Below are 18,123 nucleotides of genomic sequence, written 5' to 3'. Positions count from 1 at the left end.
CGATTTACCACTGCTTTGTGAAATATCTGCAAAACCAACTCGGGGAACCTGTTTTCTCTTTTCAGATTTCTAACCACAATATCGTTTACCAACTACTGAGAAAATTTAAGGAAAATCCTAGTGTTAGAAATATCAAATTTTGTGCCTAATATCTAGCCAATGGACATTTTGGCCTACCTTCAGAGGTAAAGAATTATATTATTTTGTTGAATATCTCAGTAGTACTGGTTAGGAATAGTTTTCAAACAGATTTTACATTGAAAATGATTTATGAACAGGGAAAAAATTTTATGAAATGAGCCGTTAACCCTTCTCTTCAGAAAATAATTCCTGTTTTTGGCAAATGCTCTATTATAGTCCTTTTTGTCCAAACATGCAGAAATTACCTTATTTCAATGCTTCGTTGCTGAAGAACAAGCATGGTGACCCCCTCTTTTTATTTCATTTTTGCAGTTTACATACAATGAACCACACATGGGCAAAGTTTGGAAAAAATCTGAGTGTAGGTTCTATTTTAGGGGAGTGACCTTAAGAACTTCAAAGAGCTCTCAAGGAGATCTACTAGATCTAAAGCCCGCGATCTAAAGTTTTCCATTTCTCTCTACTGTAATCATAACTGATTTATCGTTTATATATGCATAAAAAAAAACTACAAAGCAGGATTAACGAAATTTCGAGCAATCGAGCACATGTTAACGAGAATGCGAGCGTGCGAGCAATTGCAAAAATTTTGCGAACACGGGCAAGCGAGCACCCGTGTAATTTTTGCGAGCAATTGGCGAGCAAAGGCCAAATTTTGTGAGCACCTTAAATTGAATAGGACCATTCGATACCCCTCACTTAGGGTGTTCGGGGCAAAACGCCATTTATATATTTATCCGTGAAGGTCTCGTTAAGGGTTGCACAAAAAGAAATATAAAAATGTATATATTTGATATATATAAAATGGGCTATTAGGGAAAAAAACAACAACAACAACAAAAAAGCTTGGGCCACGCCCAGATAGGTCTCCGACGAGCATCCCCGCCCCTTTCATATGAGAGTCCCGCCTGTGAAGGAGAGGAGGGATGGGAGTGACGCGCTTCGAACATGCCCTTCGAACAGTGCAGAGTGTTGAAAACTTTTCTTGCTCAATGTAAGCGAAGGGCAGAACAATTTTTAGCATGCAACATAACACTAAAAGAGAGTTCGCCAGATAATTTTTATTTGAAACGCGGTTACGAATTTTTTCTTTTGATTGAAAATCTCCTTGACTCATCATCGATTTGTACTGGCCTCGAGCCATCCTTGGAGACCCAGTGACAGATGGTCGAGACGCAAACGACGATTTCACCAACCTCGTTTCCTCAGGAGAGACCCTGGGAACGAGGCCGAAACCCAGGGAATTTCGTGACTTGCGTGATTGACTGCGTGACTTGGTATTTTTTCAGCGCCCGCATTTCGTCGAAGCAATTTTAGAACGATGGCGGCGAATTTCTTTGTGGCGTTTTTGTTCCTTTTCCTTCATCTTCATAACATAGAATGTGCCACAACTTATGACCAGATCATACAATATAAGGAAGAATACAGTCTGCCCGAGCTACCGTACAGTTATGATGCTTTAGAACCGTTCATTGACGAAGCAACGATGAGAGTTCATCATTTGGGGCATCATGCCGCTTACACCAAAAAACTGAATGAGGCGTTAAAAAGTTTCAGGGAATCGGTGAGTTCAGTTTAAACTTTTCTTTGGTTGAAGTTTTAATGGTTTTACATGCTGGAAGTTAGTAATATTATGAGGGTTTCATCATGATGACTATAATTTGCAGGGGGAATTTTAAGTAAGCTTAAGCTTACCATTTGTATGGAGGTGGCTTTATAACGTGTAACGTCCGAATATTTTCAAGAATTAATTTTGAACGGTTAACGCCTTTCCGGAGAAAACAAATGGCCTTTCAAGGAGTCGCAGTTTTTGACCACGACATTTCTGATTACGAAAGTTTTGTTGTATAGGTCTATAGCCCCCGAGAGCAAGCGACCAGTGGGTTGGGTGTCAGCTGGGCACGTTACACATGTATTTTCGCTTGCCTGACCATCTCAGATGATATTCCGTGATTGATATCCCCCATTTTTCAAAGTACAGTGGCTTCAATACGAAGAAAAACATGTGAAAACAGTAAGATTGAAGAGTATATCCACGTGCTCTCAGTCAACATCCTATGTGTGTATATCTGGCAAAAATATTTAAAGGATAATATAATTGTATGCAATAATAATTGTCAAGACCCATACATTAGTAATGCTTGTATATTTTGCAACTTAAACTCTATTTCACACTCGCCTTTTTTGAACAAGGGTTAGTATGGCAGTGGTGCATGCATAACTAATGCGGTGGTTGTGCAGAGATCTTATCCAATGTTTCAAATGTACATGTAAGTATTTGTTGCTGAACATTATCTGTTCAAAAAAATGCACAGTTTTACTCCAGCCTCTCTCAGCAAACTGTCCGTTTCTCAAAGCAGGACATGTCTGACTCCCAGGGGGGAGTGTGTAGGACAATGTCCTCTATTTTAAGACCCTACTCAGGACAAAGGGCAACATCTAGCTCTTGTGTTACACACGTGTTTATTGTTAATAGTAATAACATTTAAAGGCTCACTGTCAATTACCGGACGTGATGTTGCACGCATTGAAACGCGAATACCAGGACCCGTACTAGACAGGGTATGGTTGCAAGACTGTCGTCGAGTATTTGGCAATCCGAAATCAGAGACATTTGTCTGTTATTTATTTTTGTGAACAATGCTTCACGTCAATTGAGTTTCCACTTAAGGTTCACCGCTGTTAATGCGAAATTCTGGGATTTTTTGCCATCACTCCAGGACAGACTCGCTTGAAATGATATACCCTGTTCAGGACAGAGGGGCCAAAAACCATACCCTATCCAGCGGTATGTCCCCATATAGCCCATATAGGGGAGTACCCCCCCCCCCGGGGGTCTGACTAGACAAGTATCATCATGTATATTTTGCCACCAATAACAGTAGGGGTATAGAATAGTTAAATTTGAGACTTGCCGAGATGCTGACGCCCTCATTTAGAATCCAAGGCTGAGACTTAATTTTTTTTTTCAAATCCGAACATGAGACCCCGTGAAATCAGCCTTGCTCTTTTCTTTAGGTATAATACAGCAATAATTACAAATAGAATTTATCGAAGTCTACAATGTACATATTTCACAGCCTGTGCGACTGCAGTGTTGAGCTGTTTTTCACTATTCGTCTTCTTGTTGTTTTATCAATGATGGTTCATTCAGACTAAACAACTTGGCTTGCAAGACTCTGATATTCAAATTTGAAAATACATGTACAAGATTCCCAGAGCCACTTTATTTTTTGCGAGCTTGAGGTTCTGAGACTCTTGTTTGAGATGCTGAGACTTTGAGACTCGCCGAAAATTTCCCCAGAGTCAGCGCAGACCCATCATTTTCAAGGACTGTTCTATACCCCAACAGTTATTGCTCGTGCATCTTGGCAACTCACTAAGTTGCAAATAAATTTTTAAAAAGTTTTTTTTGGTCAGTCAGTAGCTACCTTTAGATTTGAATAAGAGGATGAGATTGAGTTTGATGTAGTAAACAACTTTAATTTCAAATCTAGTTCACGAGCTTAGAGATTTAGTTACAACCTCAGCAGGCGCATTGAGCTCTTTTGGACTGTCCATCTTTAAAATTGTGTTGTCGAAATTTCAGTCACTGATAAGATCTCTTTCAGTCCGTGAAATTTACCAGTAGCCAGCTCTTAGTGACATCCCTGCATGCTATAGCTAATTGCTTGTCACACCATTCTTGTTTCTAACGTCTCCTTATCTGCTGGTATGTAACAGTGAGGAATGAGAGTTCTTGGGAGAAATTCCTTCCAAAAGTTAGGGTGGTGGAGGGGAAGGGGGGTTTATGGATAATTTCTGAAACTACATAATATGATATGATATCATGGTATCTTTATTTTAATTTAGTTTAGTGTCAGTTATCTATCTACCATTTAAACCAAGTACACATGCTACAGTAATTTTGTATTTAAAAGTAAAAAAAAAGGCTGGCAATCATGCAAACTAGCCTCAATGTGCAACCCACCCCAGCCTACCATCCTTAGGTGCCATTTATCACATACAGTAGGACCCCACTAAGGGGTTTTAGCCAGAATTAGACTGCAAGCAGTCTCTTTCTTTTAAGTTCTGTCATGCTCCGAATCATGCTTGCCAGATTTGTAGCAAGTTCTAGCGACTTTTCTAATTTGCATAATTTTACCTTCGCTTTGCACGTGTGATCTAAGGAGAAAAGTAAGACCGCTCACAGTCTAAACCAGTAGGGGTATCCAGGTTTCCTGTGGATCCCTAATATCTGAGCAAATACAGTGCAAGTAGGGGTGCAATTTTCAATTTCTAAAAGTCTTGATCTGATACTATCATGTATTCATGACATTGTAGGGCTACCAGAAAGCAGTAGCTTCAAGACCCATCATAGGAATCCTGCACTTTGCCAACTTCATACCATATGACTGGAGAGAGAAAATCCAAAACAATGGTGGAGGGTGAGTCAAGTTTGTATTCTTCTTAAACAAGAAGTTCTGCTGTAAAAGGGCAAGCCCCTCCCTCATTTCACACCTTTGTGGGCGTGAGATGCAAAGTAAGACACTTAATCCCGGAACTTCCTGTTTAAAGCTCAACATAGAGTTCTCAAGTGATGGCATCACAAAAACTAATTTATGAAATTATGGGATTTGTTGACAGAGATAATTTATTCTGAAAGACCATAATGAAAAATGTCTATTTGCCAAAAATCACCATTTTGAATATTGCAATTTGGGGTGAGATAATAGCATTGTTATGCTGCTATGACTCGATACAAATCCTTCTAATTTTACGTGCACCTCCATTCTAAATGTTTACAAGGAAGGCAAAATGAGAAGGATTTTTATGGAGTTTAGAACTGAGACAAATACAAATCCTTCTAATTTTACCTCCATTCTAAACGTTTACAACAAAGGAAAAATAAGAAGGATTTCTATGGAGTTTAAAACTGAAACAAAATTAGAAGGAATTTGTATGGAGTCATAGCAGCATAGCAGTGCTAATATCTCAACCCAAAATTGCAATAAGGTGCTGATTTTTGGCAATTAGACATTTTTCCATTTTGCTCTTTCCGAACATCTTAATAAATTCCATATTTTCCAAAATTTAAATATTTGCGATCCCTGTTTCGTTACGTATCTGCTGCACTCTCCACTCCCTAAGGAAGAGTACTTGACGTCTAATATTATGTAGACTGAGGTACAGCAGCTGTAATGTCACACAAGTGCGTCAGGTGCGCATTGATGAAATTTGACCCAGTTTCTTTAATATGAAGTACAATTGATAGGAGAATTACCACTGACACCCCCCTTGGATGGTATGGTAGTCCACTGTGCCGACATTATACACTTGGGTGGAAGATTTCTACAATGTGGAGTAAAGTTTCTTGTCTAAGGAAACAACACTGCAGCAAAGGATAAGGCCTTATAAAACCATTGATCTTCAGATTTGATGTCGATATGCAAGCCACTACCATCAATGCTGTATTTCTATCTTCAAGTGTATTTTGCTACACTATAAAATTAGAAGTTAAATTAGGTTAGAAGTTCAATAATCATGGACTCCCTTTCAAGATAAAAGGTCCTCTGAAATCTCTCTATGGGTGGCCCACTTCTTCAGGTTGGAATGTACCATATCTGCAATGAGGGATTTAAACCAGCAGCGGATCAACATCAACAGGGTGTACCCAATATAACTGCAATCAGCCATATCTCTGCCTGGTAAACCATTGCGCAGTTCCATGAAAAAAATCCATACCCACCCCATGGAAGGTCAGCAGAAATTCCAGCTAGAGGGAGCGGGGTGTTAAAAGTCAAAATTTTACAAGCAAAGTATGAACCTAAACTGGAATTTCCTGGAGGGAGGGGGTGCAAAACCAAAAATCGTGGGGGTGGTATGGATATTTCTGGAACTGCACACTCCTAAGTGAATAGGCCATTTACGAGTTTTCCGAGTCAACGTTTGCACTTAGCCTTGCTTTCATAATGAGGTTCACCGCTACTCAGCAACTCAGAAATGGTCATTACAGGTTTGAGAAGCAACTGACACCAGAGAACGTCACAGCAATACTAAACTCATTAGGGCCGGATCACAGATTATGTCCACTCAGATCAAAACAATCCTGTTGTGAAGTGGTATGCTAAATAATATTTAATATGTTAGTTAATTAAATTATCAATGGCTATCCACCTCTGCAGAGACTAGAAATTACAACTAAACACATTGTGAAGCTTTCACTCTTATCACAAGGGCTTCATCAGCAGTAATGAGTAAATTCCCTTACGGCTAATTTGCCACATGACCTTTTGATCATGGGGCAGAATATGGTTGAAGATTTACTTTTTGTTTCCTTTCCAGGTTTGTTAATCATGCCTTGTTCTGGGCAATCATGTCTCCAAACCCAAATGACGAAGAAAGAAGACCCACTGGCCGAGTAGCTCAGCTGATTGATGAGTCTTTTGGGAGTTTCTCAAAGTTCCAACAAGCCTTTGAGAACAATGCACTGAATTTGTTTGGTTCAGGCTACACATGGCTATGCTATAATGTTGACGAAGGGGGCTTTAATATTATCGGCATGGGAAACCAGGACAGCCCCTTTAACCAAGAAGGGCTCTACCCCGTTTTAGTGATTGACGTCTGGGAGCATGCGTATTATCTGAAGCATCAGAATCGCAGAGCAGCGTATGTTCAAGGGTTTTGGAAGATCATCAACTGGGATGCCGTGAGTGAACTGCTTGAATGGTGGCCAAAACAAGCCAGACATGATGAATTGTGAACGCGAAATAAAAACGTTTCAACCTCGTTGAAGAGTGCTGCTGAGGACAACCTTGAAGAAGTGTTAGTCTTGAACAGGATGAAGTACTTGTTACAGTTATAATGTATCATGCCATGTTGGATTGGCAGCGGTTAGGGTGGGGGTAGGGGGCAGCTGGAAGTAGGGGCCTGCAGAATTTGGGGCATTTGATCAATATCATTTTTCCGATGTCAATTGATAAATGATGGATACATGAACGGGATCTGCATATCAGCCTAAAATGGGTCAATTGGACTTTCTTACTGATCCATAATATTGAAACCAAACTGACCCACATCAGCATGTCCCCCAACACTCATCCCCCACCTCTCCCATAAGACAACATTGGTAAGTGCTAAAAGACGGAACCTAAATGTTGAGGACCTTTAACTTTTAATACAGTTGTAAATTTGATCAGTGTCGCTTCCTGGGAATTACCTTCGTTGTACATCAACCATTCTCAAGCTTAAGTTCAAAGAGCAGTGAAAATACTTTCAAACAGTAAAACTGAGACCTTTCTGAAAGCTCAAACTGGAATTGATGTTGATCATTAACAAGAAAAAAACAACGCGCTTTTGGTCATGAAAAAAAAATAGCAGTAAATCTGAGCTTTGAATTTCAATTGTTACCAAGCTATTTGTTAAGCTTGAAAAGAAACCAGGGTGTTTGTAAGTACATGTAGAATCAGAGGGAACAAAAATATACCTTAACTGGTGTTTTTATGTGTGGGATTTGTTTTTTTTTTATTATTTAAATATATCATTTTTTTTGGTCAAATATTCAGAGCGGAATTAATATCAAAGGTGAGAATCCGACACATCTGTGTCCTAATTTGAACAGACTTGTGTTTTTCTGTTTCGCTAATAACATCCCATTTTTACTCTTTGCTGGACTAGGGCTAAACTGGCTGACAAACTTTCATAGGCCAAGGTCCGCTTACCGCAGCCGGTAAGCCTTTGTGCAAGCTACGCTCTGCCGTACAGATTACAGGAACGAGAAGATCTATGGAGACATAACAAAAAGAACGTGATTTCAGCTTTATTAATTGATTTGCGAAGAATCGCTGTGAACTATCCGACAGTTAACACTAAAGGGATTTGTAATGGTTGTGAAATCGTCACAAAACTCACCTTGTCACGCATTAGAGGTCCGATATAGACAAATTAATTTAGTGTTCGTTTGGAACAAATTATCCGTATTTGTCTCGCTGGGAGGCTTGTCGTTTTGAACCGTGAGAAATCGGCTTGTGCAAACGTTTTCTCCAGTGACAATTTTTTTGCCCAGATTAAAGGCTGGTTTCCATATGATCGCAGATCGCAATAAGGTCTGCGATCATATGGAAACCAGCCTTAACATGAATATTTGTCTGTCTTCGTTCGTCTTGATTAACGAAAGGTAACTAGCAAATAGCCTATCCCAGCAGCTCTGCTCAAATTTATACAAGACGAACTTCAAGACTAAACCGGACGTCGGTTTTCGAAAATCGCGTCAAAGTGTATTTGAGAAAACATAATTTGCAGACTTTATGAAGAGGAACCGAGTGCTCAACTTCAAAAAGCATCTTTATTTTCACCATTGAACTGAACTCTCCGTTTTTGATTAAAACAATGTCCAGTTTATTGGGCCTAAAATTTCCTTTTTTGTTTGTATTCAAATAAAAAGTTCTTTTCTCAACTGCATGTGGACATGTGCAACTCCGATGCTATCCTAAAGAGTTAAGTGCCAAATTAGTACTTGGTTCTTTCTCAGCGTTTCCCAAGATTGACTGAGATTGTGTGACTACTCCATTGTGATTCAAATCGTTATGTTCTAAAGACTACAAGCAAAACTGTCGTTAAATAACATGATTGCGTTCATAGAGTAAAGCCTGGCCATGCCCCAACCTGTAGCAAGTTAATGGCCGAGGAAGACTTTTACGACGAAAAAAACCTAAAACACTAGTTCTAATTCATTCCTTTTTCTAGCGGATAAACGAAACAGTTTTGTGTGACCAAGAAGTCTATTTTCCACTCATTTTGGAAAGGTTTTTAAATGAATTTTGCGAATAAAAGACTATCGCATATTAAACAATGGAGGCCCCCGTCTCTTAGAAACATGTCGGTTCGCGGAATGAATGTTTCAGTTTACCAACGCTGTCATGAATTTTAATTTCCTGTCCACGTTTGCTCACTCGTGGCCTTGATTCTACGTGGACATATTCAAATGCGTTGTAATAATTATTATCTGCCTGCAAAGCCGTGTTCTAGTGTGCTGTTGCAGTGCTGGTGAACAGGAACTAAGTGAAACTTTCTTCGCGAGCGGACTAACTTTTTACAATGGTTTCTACATTGTTGACCGGTTTTGCATTTTTACTCGCTTACTCCTCCTTCGCCCAAGCCGGGAAGCATAAAGGCGAGCAAGATAGGGATCATCTTTCGGTAGGAATTATGATAAAGCCCAAAAACTGTCCGAGGGAATCAAAAGATGGAGATCTGCTTACAGTTAGATACAACAACACCCTCATAGATCAGACGCCGGTACTTCCTATCAGGTAAGTAATAAAAATGCCTTTTTTCACGCCAAAAGTTGCAATATTCTTGGCTTCATTTGCAGTACGCTGTTTTGTTGAGCACAAATCTTTCTGCAAATGAAGTTGCTCGTCTACTACTGTACAGCAAGAAATTTTTGCAGAACTTTTATGAAGCAGATTTGCGAATTGGCGCGACCGAAATTTTGCGTTTCCCGCTCAGTGAAAATCGATATTTTCTGGTGTTATTTAATTTTGTATCTGGAGTAAGCGGTCATCAGAATTGTAGCCCAACGTGTTCAATGGAGAAGAAATTTTATCGCAAGGTGATGCAAGGGTTACTGATTTCAAACGAGTTAGTCAAATAACTGAAAGATATTCTCGAATTGGCCATTTCTGTTATAAACGGACCGTGGAAAAAATTATTGCGGAAGAAAGTTTCGCGCTGGCTTCATAATTTTATGCGCACGCGTTTCAGCTCTCGATCGCAGAATATTAAAATTCGCCGGAAGGTAATTAAAATCCCACAACTTTTCAACGCCGAACAAGTAGACTGGAAGTTGTTTCAGCCTAACTGCATGTGAAAATTTTGACAGATTCCGCAGTTTTAAGTTAGCCTTAATTCAATACATAATTAGTCCATAGCAAAAAGCTACATTATTGTAGTCAATGCATGCAGCGTATCTGGCATCAAACCAGATGTTAGGCTGTGTTCCTGCGCATTATCTATACTGACTTTTTTTAATAAAACTTCCTCGAGCTCAAGCTCTACTTTCTAAGCGGAGTAGTTTGCAATCATTTTTGCTCGATCGACGGAAAAATGGATAAAATGGTTGGGCGTTAAATTTATCTTCGATGTGTCAAAAGTTGAGCAGGTTTTTCTGTGCTCTTTTGGAGTCCTTACAACGACATTGACATTATAATTGTCAAAAATAAGTTATAGAATATTATTATTAAATAAAACCAGAAAGCGAAGACGTCCTTGAATTTCTTTTAAACCAACTTTTTAGCCCTCTTTGTAGAATGGTGAAACCAGTATTACATGAACAACTGGAGCCCATATGCACTATTAAAGGGAAATTCAGACGAACTAGCTCATAACTTTTTTTACTGCCAATATGTAATGCTAAACCGTCGCAATAAGACTATTTTCACACATGCAAATGTTTTGCCCTGTTGGCATGACCGAGAGCCAGCTGGGAAACCTGGGCAGAATTTTCAAACTGATCCGTTGCTAAGTGAAAATTTCTCTACGAACTCTCCGTTTTGCGTTCAAGTTTCCACAAGCTTTGACCACGTAGAACCTTTCTCTTTACTGCAAAAATCACTTCAACCTTTTTCTGACCCAAATATGAAACGCTCACAATTGTTTTTGGCGGTATTTACACCGGCAAATCTCGACTGATCATGTTAAGGACTGGAGAACAAGGAGTCTGGCTCGCTGTAAATTGAACGTGAGTGAAGCTCATACTTAAGCGTGAAAAAGCTTTCCCAAAACTCGTCATCAAAACAATTACAGCACAACAAAGAACGACATCGTTTCATGCTGTTTTGAGACCCACACAGCCATAAAAACCACAGCCCACCACTCAAGAAAGATAATGGTAAAGCTGTGGTATAACTAATGGCTTAGTAACATTTCGTTTTTACTTCTCAGTGAATTTGAGTTCATACTGGGTGAAGGCCAAGTCATTCCCGGCTGGGACATGGGTCTGAGGGACATGTGCGTAGGAGAACTCAGGGAACTTGTCGTCCCGTCCCAGTACGGATATGGGGAATACCCCGTCGGGGATAAGATTCCCCCACGGGCGCTGCTAGTGTTCTACGTTGAGCTGTTAAGAATAAGTGACCCTAGCGAGGAAAGTGCTAAACCCAACATGTTCAAAGAGATTGATGTGGATGGAGACGGCATGATTTCACACTCGGAGGTAAGACAAAGAAGAGGTTAATCAAAGATCAGTTTCCATTATCCCTCACTGAAGCCCCAAAATAGTGATCTGCATCTCATTTCTTCGTACAATTTCTCTATTTCATCAAATATACAAGGTTATAAGAAGAAAGCAAATGATCGCCAGTGACAAAATGACTTAAATTCTGCACAAATTCACTCCGTTACAATTACAACGAATTGATGGAAAACAAAGAGGAGAACAAACATGTTAATGTTAGTGTTTACAGGAAGTTTAGCCAATCAGAAAATAGGTTCGATATCCACCAGCTCAAGCCAACTCGTCAACAAGATTTGCTACAAAGAGACGTTTCGTTACCTAGCAACCCGACCTTCTCACAAAAACTGCATGGTGGCCGAAGTAGAGTGCCGTGTGAAGTAGAATTTCACTTGAATGGTCAAGATTTACAATGTCATACACGATAGTTAGGCAAAACTCATAAATGAACAAATTAAACTCAGCGATTGCAAGACTTCTCACTGTCCCTTGCTTTCCTGTATTCTGGCCAAGTTCGCGATCACCGAACTGAGATCAATGAGCCCAGCATCATATTAACACAGGCATAGACGCACTTGTTAAGAACTACGGAAGAAGAAAGGGTTTCGGAAGTTCTGTTCTTTCGCCAAATCAAAAATTTCTTACTTGATACGTTTTTCAATAGAGACCTTTAGATTCTAGGAACACGAGATTTGACTTCAAGTTTTTAGCGAGGTACTAAGAAATACTTAGTTTTTTTGAATGATGATAGTTAAGCCGTTTCGTGATTCCAAAAAGACGAGATCACCTACCCTTGGAAGACTTGTTTTCGCCACTACCACGTTCTCACGAAAACTCGTAGTAAAATGACGACGGCTATCTCGTTTTCCCGCCAAAACGACGGTGGTTCACTTTTTCTCTTTTGCAAAAACTCGCCCTCGTACTCGGCGTACTAGAATCTAAAGATATCTATAATTATAGCGCGACGGTGAGGGAAAGGTAAGAAGACAAAAAACAAAACAGGGGGGAGGGGAAAAAAAGAAAATAGATGGGGTAGTACTCTTGTCTCTTTTGCCTTTCTCTTCCCCAGCACGCACACTAGAAACAAACACGGCTAACGTAATCCGCAGCACACCCGCACAATGTATGATATAAACCATAGAAACGAATTATAATTAACAATTATATCACTCGTGTTTGTTGGATATGAGATGGTAGATAGCCAACGAGGCGCGTAGTTAGCTATAAACATCTCATATCCAATATGTACAAGCGTGATTCAGTGGAAAAATTGTTTTATTAAAAACAATCAAGAAATGTTACTAGATCTTGCTGATTTCGTTTTGCAAGAACAACCAGAAGACAATTTAATGGTCGCTAATTCTCGGGCGTGGTATAATGGCTTTTGTTATATACCTAGACTTTCAATCAACAAAACGAGCACTGTGATTGGTTGATTCTTGGCCACGTGCCCCTGATCAAATACAAATGATACAATTCTACAGTTGTTGCCCTCTCAGTTGCTTGTTTGTTTGTTTTGCTGTGACTGTTGAAGGGAAAGTCTAAATATATAACAAGGTACTTAATGTATGGTATAGTTTTGTTTTCCCTCGAGTCCTGATGTTTCCCTCGACTTCCTCTCGGGAAACATCAGGACTCGAGGGAAAACTAAACTAACTGTTTCCCTCGGGACCATACATTAAGTGCATAATATACCATGGGCGCTAATCCAATCAATTCCCTGGAATTCCATTATACTATGATCTGGTTTTTAATAATTCTGGTTTTTGTTTCTCGCAGGTCGCAGGCTACCTGAGGCGGGAGGGACTCTCACACGGGGAAGGAGACGAAAGCCATGAGACGATGATGCAAGAAATCTTCCACGAGGAAGACAAAAACAAGGATGGCTATATTTCACACGACGAATTTCAGGGATTAAAGCATGGAGAGCTATAGACTTTTTAACCGCAATATTTTTATTTAGGTATACAAAATATATAAATTAACCAGCAGATCTAGAAAACCAAGTCTTCATTCCGTAAACAGTGATGTTTAAATCAGTAATATCTTTTCTTTTCAATTTTTCGCATGTGACATCTCAAAAACCTGTTCAGTCATGTAATTACTTACAACAAACGAATGAGTTTTAACAAAGATCTCCACTTTCTCGTACTGTTGTCTTGTTTTAGTCTTTAAGGATAAAAATGAGGAATTTATCATAAGCGCACGTGCAAACTTCAAGCAAAGTCTGATCAGGGCGCATAGCACATGGTTTTGGACATATTCAGTTATCGGGTGTTTTCGAATATTCTGAATGTATCGTACACAGAAATTCTTATGTTTCTTCCAAACTTCTAAGCACCAAAATGTGTCTAAAGGTGGCCACTTTTTAAATACATCCTTGTCCTTTTTTGTAGTGTTATCAGTACTACGAATTATTATCAGTTTCTATAGTGTGCGACATCACAAAGGAAATATACTGACAAAAAAATATATTAAGAGAAACAATGGACATCACGTGACCAGGATATTTGACTCCACCAGGAAACAGCAACGGTGAGCCTCGGGTGAAACGCATGCTTAGGGTTGGGATTGTAGAATTAACGTCGGTGTCGTCGGCCTTTCGCTTAGCTTTTATGACCAGGACTAGGTTTGGGTTAGGGTTAGGGTTTGGGCGTCCACAAGTCACGTGACAAGCATTCTCACCACAATGCAAAACCCAGGGGTAACTACCCGCACGGTCCTGTTTTTGTTGAGCCTACAGTACTTTGCTGTAACGTGGTAATTTCGAAACTGACTACCCCCGTTACTTGCCCTTTGCGTCTCGACGACACGACAGCTCAGCAAGGCTCTTACCAACTACCCCACCCCTCTAAATCCTTATTCTTTTCTAAGATTTACACAAAACTTTGTAGTGTTATTAGTACTACAGATTATTATTAGTCAGTTTGCGGCATCACTATGGAAATATACTCAAAAAACATTTTTTTTTTTGACAAACAAACTGTGTCACCATTATCAACTTAGCAGTACCTTACAATGCACGAAATATAAGGGGAAAGTAATTTTTAATCGTAGCCACCATCTGGTCGAAATTTTTAGACATTAGGCATTTATACTCCTTCTGTCAAACATGGAAAATATTTTTTACCATTTGATTGAAGAGCTGGTGTTCATTAAGAATGCACCTTAGATAGTTTGATGCTACAAAAACGTTTTTATATATTGGACAGAAAAACAGAAACAACAAATAGATCGAGGGCCTAAAAGTAACGTATGTGGGTCTAAAATAAATCAGAAACCTGTGCCATTGGCACAAGAAACTCGAGATTCTTATGGATGATGTCAAGATTGGCGGTAATTGTTCATCGAACAATGGCATACATTATTTAGTTATAGACTGCAAAACAGTCGTTTTTTCTCTTACAAAGGCGCGAAGCGCCGTAAGCGTGGATTCGCGCGCGCGAAGCGCGAGCGCGAGCCTCACACGCCCGCAGGGCGTGTGAGGCGAGAAAAAAGGACTGTCGGCTTTCCATACAACGAATTCGTTCTGACTCGGATATCACTAAGGTGCGAAAATTCGCTGACAGCTCCGCCACATTTAAATATGATACACTCGATGGGTTTATTTATTTTTTATTTTTAATGTAAGCGTGTTCGGCTTTTAACCGAAATGTTGGCGGAAGTGTTTTGTTTTTAAATATGAATCAAACAACACCAAAGAAACCTGCTTCTCGACGTGGAAGAAAGTCGAAGGAAGCGACCACGGCGGATAATTGCAGATTGTGTGGTCGTTCTTTTAAAATTCAGTATGGGAATTTTAAAACCGGTTGGATATCCTCAGAAAACATGTTTGTTGAGCCCCGAAGAAACGGTAAAACGTTGCCGATGCTGGCGAAAGTAATTACAGTTGATCTCTCTCTTGAACTGGACGAAGGGAATTCTCTTGCGTCGAAAGTTGAACTCATTTGATGTTATCTGCTCTTCTATGATGCTCTTTAGTGGGCAAATGACAATGATCGTCGGCCGTTCGACCGAAGAAACTGCTTTTGGGCTCGCGTTCTTCGCCAAAACAGACAGTTGATAAATAAGACTTTTTCTAAAGCCTGTCGGTAACACACCAAAAACATCCCTTCCTCTGAGAAGCGACTCGACCGCTTCCTTTTGCTCTGATTTCAGAATAAATCCCAAATCTCTCGCAAGCGCATCCAAATTCAGGTCTTCCATTTCCCCGCGAAGAGATCATTAAAGCGTGAAATTGACATAGGCTCGATTATCTCTGATGAGGTGCGATTGACATTATGTTGACAGGTAGCGTCATAATTCAACCAATGGGAATTTCCCGTTCGTACAGCGACGGGAAATTCGAACGAATTCGTTGTATGGATAGCCGACAGTCGTATTTTTCAGCGTCTCTCCCCAGTCCCACTCTCCGTTTTCACACTCGGTCCAGACCTTTCGATCGAAGACCGCGCGTACTCCTACGACTGTGAACCAATGCAAAAAATACGACTGTTTTGCAGTCTAATTTAGTTATAATAAAGTTTCGATGTAACACGCGTGCTGATTGGTTGAAACAGCGTGCTCTATCAGAGCACAGATGCACGAAGCAACGGTGTCACGCCATCAGCCCGTTTGTGAAATGCCTGGACTTCTCTCTCGGTTTATTTAATTTTTATTTTTAATATTATTATTATTATTATTATTATTATTATTATTATTATTATTATTATTATTATTATTATTATTATTATTATTATTATTATCAGTAAAAACTTCTGGATGCCCAGATATCCTAAACAATGATTGGGCGGCCAGCAATAGCCAAGCAATGCAACGACCAAAGTCCTTACAATTAAAATCCCAACTCCTAATAGGCGGTGTGCGTCACGAAATTCGACCAATCAGAATGCGTTATTTGATCAGTAGTCGAACATCAGTCTGGAGAAGTCAGCCTGTCGAAAATTTCGTCATTAACGAAGTCTGTGACATTTTTTCCCGGTTGAAATTCGTTTCAAAGTTAGAGGAACAAATTGGCTTAATGTTGGTTAGCTTACTTTTTAAGCTGAAGCATTTGTTCGCGTCTGTAGCCATTCCAAAGGTGACGACCTCGCTGCCGCCATGTTGTTTTGGTCGTTGATTTACTGCATTTCTTGAGGCTAAAGCTACTTGCTCTTGCTGGGTTTGGCCAATACTTTTGCACATTAAGCTAGCTTACCCTTTCTACTTTAGAATTTTTGGGGTCTACCCGGGTCTACCCCTTATGTTTATTCCGTTGGAAGCCGTTGAACTAATAGAGAATCTATGAAGAGATCGTGTAAACAAAGTAGCTCAACTCACGGGAAACCGACCGAAAAAAGCCAACGGGCGAATGCTTTTTCTCTCCAACAAATCCAGGAAGGAAATGTAGATCTCTATCACCCTGAGATAAAAAAGTAAAATACAAATGAGCGAAAAAAATGAAAAATACACTGCGAGCAGTCGTACTTTTTCCTTAGATCACGCGCGCAAAGTAACGATAAAATTATGCAAATTCCAAAAATGAACTCGCGGCTCGCGGCCTCACCGCTCGCTAGATCCATCGCGTGCCGCAGAACTTAGGAGAAAGGGACCACTCGACCGCTCGCGGTCTAAATATCTATATAATAAAGCGTCTATAAGCAGACGTGACGGCACAAAATACTAGTATAAGAATAAACATAACAACTTCTCGCCTTTGATTGTCTCCGAACCGGGAATAACTCAACGAAATCGCCCTGTGTATCCAACAAAAATCATCTACGGCTGCCACTAGACCGTTGAAATTTGCCACATTGCTGTCTTTAGTGATAGATTTTGGGAAAGGAAGCAAAGTTTGAATGCCCAGTTTCAGTGCGACTGTAAATCGACATAAGTCTTACGTTGGAGAGATGTTTACTCGATCGTGACCAGAGGCAAATGGGCCATTTCCATATTTTTACCCAGCACCCTTTGTGGGTCGTGACGCACACCCCCTGATGACTATCAAAGTCACTCTCTATAACGAACAGGTTTCCTGATATGTCTCCCACTGGAGATCCTCTGTTCTGAGATAAGATCCAAGTTGCTTGTGGGGCTGGTGTTGCTAAATTCCGGAGCGGAGTTCTCCTCCTGAACAAGTTTGGTGGTAGTCTCACAACTGGTTCCTGGAATCGGCGAGCCCTCCTCTTGCGGATCTTAACAAGTGGGTGGAGGGATTCTCCTTAGGTGCCTCCGATTTCTTCGCAACACTCGACCACCAGAGCCAATAATGTACGATATTGGGATTTGGTCTTTATCAACGACTTTAGCTTCTGTAAATCCACTGGTTCTCAGTATCTAGCGTAGTTCTCACCCAGTCTCCCGGTTGGAGCTCAGGTAGTTCTCACGTGCCATTGAGCCTGTCGAAAGACTCCTTGTAGCTCTTCTTTTTTTCCGTATCTGCTTTATTAGCAGCTACATGGCATAGAAACTTAGGCTCAAAGACCTTGGTAATTGACGGGAGAGTCGTCCGTATCTGTCTTCCCATAATCAGCTTAGATGAGGTCTTCCCCTTGGCTGGGATGGGAGTTGCACGATACGCCATAAGCGTAAGGAATGAATCTTCTTGTTTCAGGACTCGCTTGGAGATTTGTACCCCTCTTTCTGTGGGACCATTCGCCTGGTGGTGATGTGGGCCTGATGTGGTAACCAAGCTGACTTGAACTGGGTGCCTTTGTCACTCACTAGTTCCTCTGGAATACCCCATCGTGCAAACACAGACTTCAGCTTTTGGGTGACGACCAGGCTTGCCG

At 40.3% G+C, this 18,123-nt stretch overlaps 2 protein-coding genes across 2 annotated transcripts; both read left to right on the top strand.

The window, feature by feature from the left end:
* Positions 1-1,418: 1,418 nt before the first annotated feature.
* Positions 1,419-7,623, top strand: LOC146480999 (uncharacterized). Its single transcript, XM_085108689.1, has 3 exons — positions 1,419-1,705; positions 4,465-4,568; positions 6,466-7,623. Exons 1-3 carry the CDS (start codon positions 1,463-1,465, stop codon positions 6,881-6,883), a joined length of 765 nt encoding a protein of 254 aa, XP_084964815.1. The 5' UTR covers positions 1,419-1,462; the 3' UTR covers positions 6,884-7,623.
* A 1,455-nt stretch (positions 7,624-9,078) lies between these two features.
* Positions 9,079-13,504, top strand: LOC146480998 (FK506-binding protein 2-like). The gene is made up of 3 exons (XM_085108687.1): positions 9,079-9,431; positions 11,065-11,335; positions 13,133-13,504. Exons 1-3 carry the CDS (start codon positions 9,217-9,219, stop codon positions 13,286-13,288), a joined length of 642 nt encoding a protein of 213 aa, XP_084964813.1. The 5' UTR covers positions 9,079-9,216; the 3' UTR covers positions 13,289-13,504.
* The last annotated feature ends 4,619 nt before the right edge of the window (positions 13,505-18,123 follow it).

This window comes from Pavona decussata, unplaced genomic scaffold, assembly GCF_977016875.1.
Source record: "Pavona decussata unplaced genomic scaffold, jaPavDecu1.1 SCAFFOLD_51, whole genome shotgun sequence".
In the NCBI taxonomy this organism is placed as follows: Eukaryota; Metazoa; Cnidaria; class Anthozoa; order Scleractinia; family Agariciidae; genus Pavona; species Pavona decussata.
This window is presented reverse-complemented; position numbering and strand designations above follow the sequence as displayed.

Bases quoted from the DNA above. Each gene is read 5' to 3' on its own strand.
- LOC146480999 (XM_085108689.1), top strand. From the start codon at position 1,463: ATGGCGGCGAATTTCTTTGTGGCGTTTTTGTTCCTTTTCCTTCATCTT. The intron at 1,706-4,464 runs GTGAGTTCAGTT...ATGACATTGTAG, and splicing joins TAAAAAGTTTCAGGGAATCG to GGCTACCAGAAAGCAGTAGC. The intron at 4,569-6,465 runs GTGAGTCAAGTT...TTTCCTTTCCAG, and splicing joins ATCCAAAACAATGGTGGAGG to GTTTGTTAATCATGCCTTGT.
- LOC146480998 (XM_085108687.1), top strand. From the start codon at position 9,217: ATGGTTTCTACATTGTTGACCGGTTTTGCATTTTTACTCGCTTACTCC. The intron at 9,432-11,064 runs GTAAGTAATAAA...TTTACTTCTCAG, and splicing joins ACGCCGGTACTTCCTATCAG to TGAATTTGAGTTCATACTGG. The intron at 11,336-13,132 runs GTAAGACAAAGA...TGTTTCTCGCAG, and splicing joins GCATGATTTCACACTCGGAG to GTCGCAGGCTACCTGAGGCG.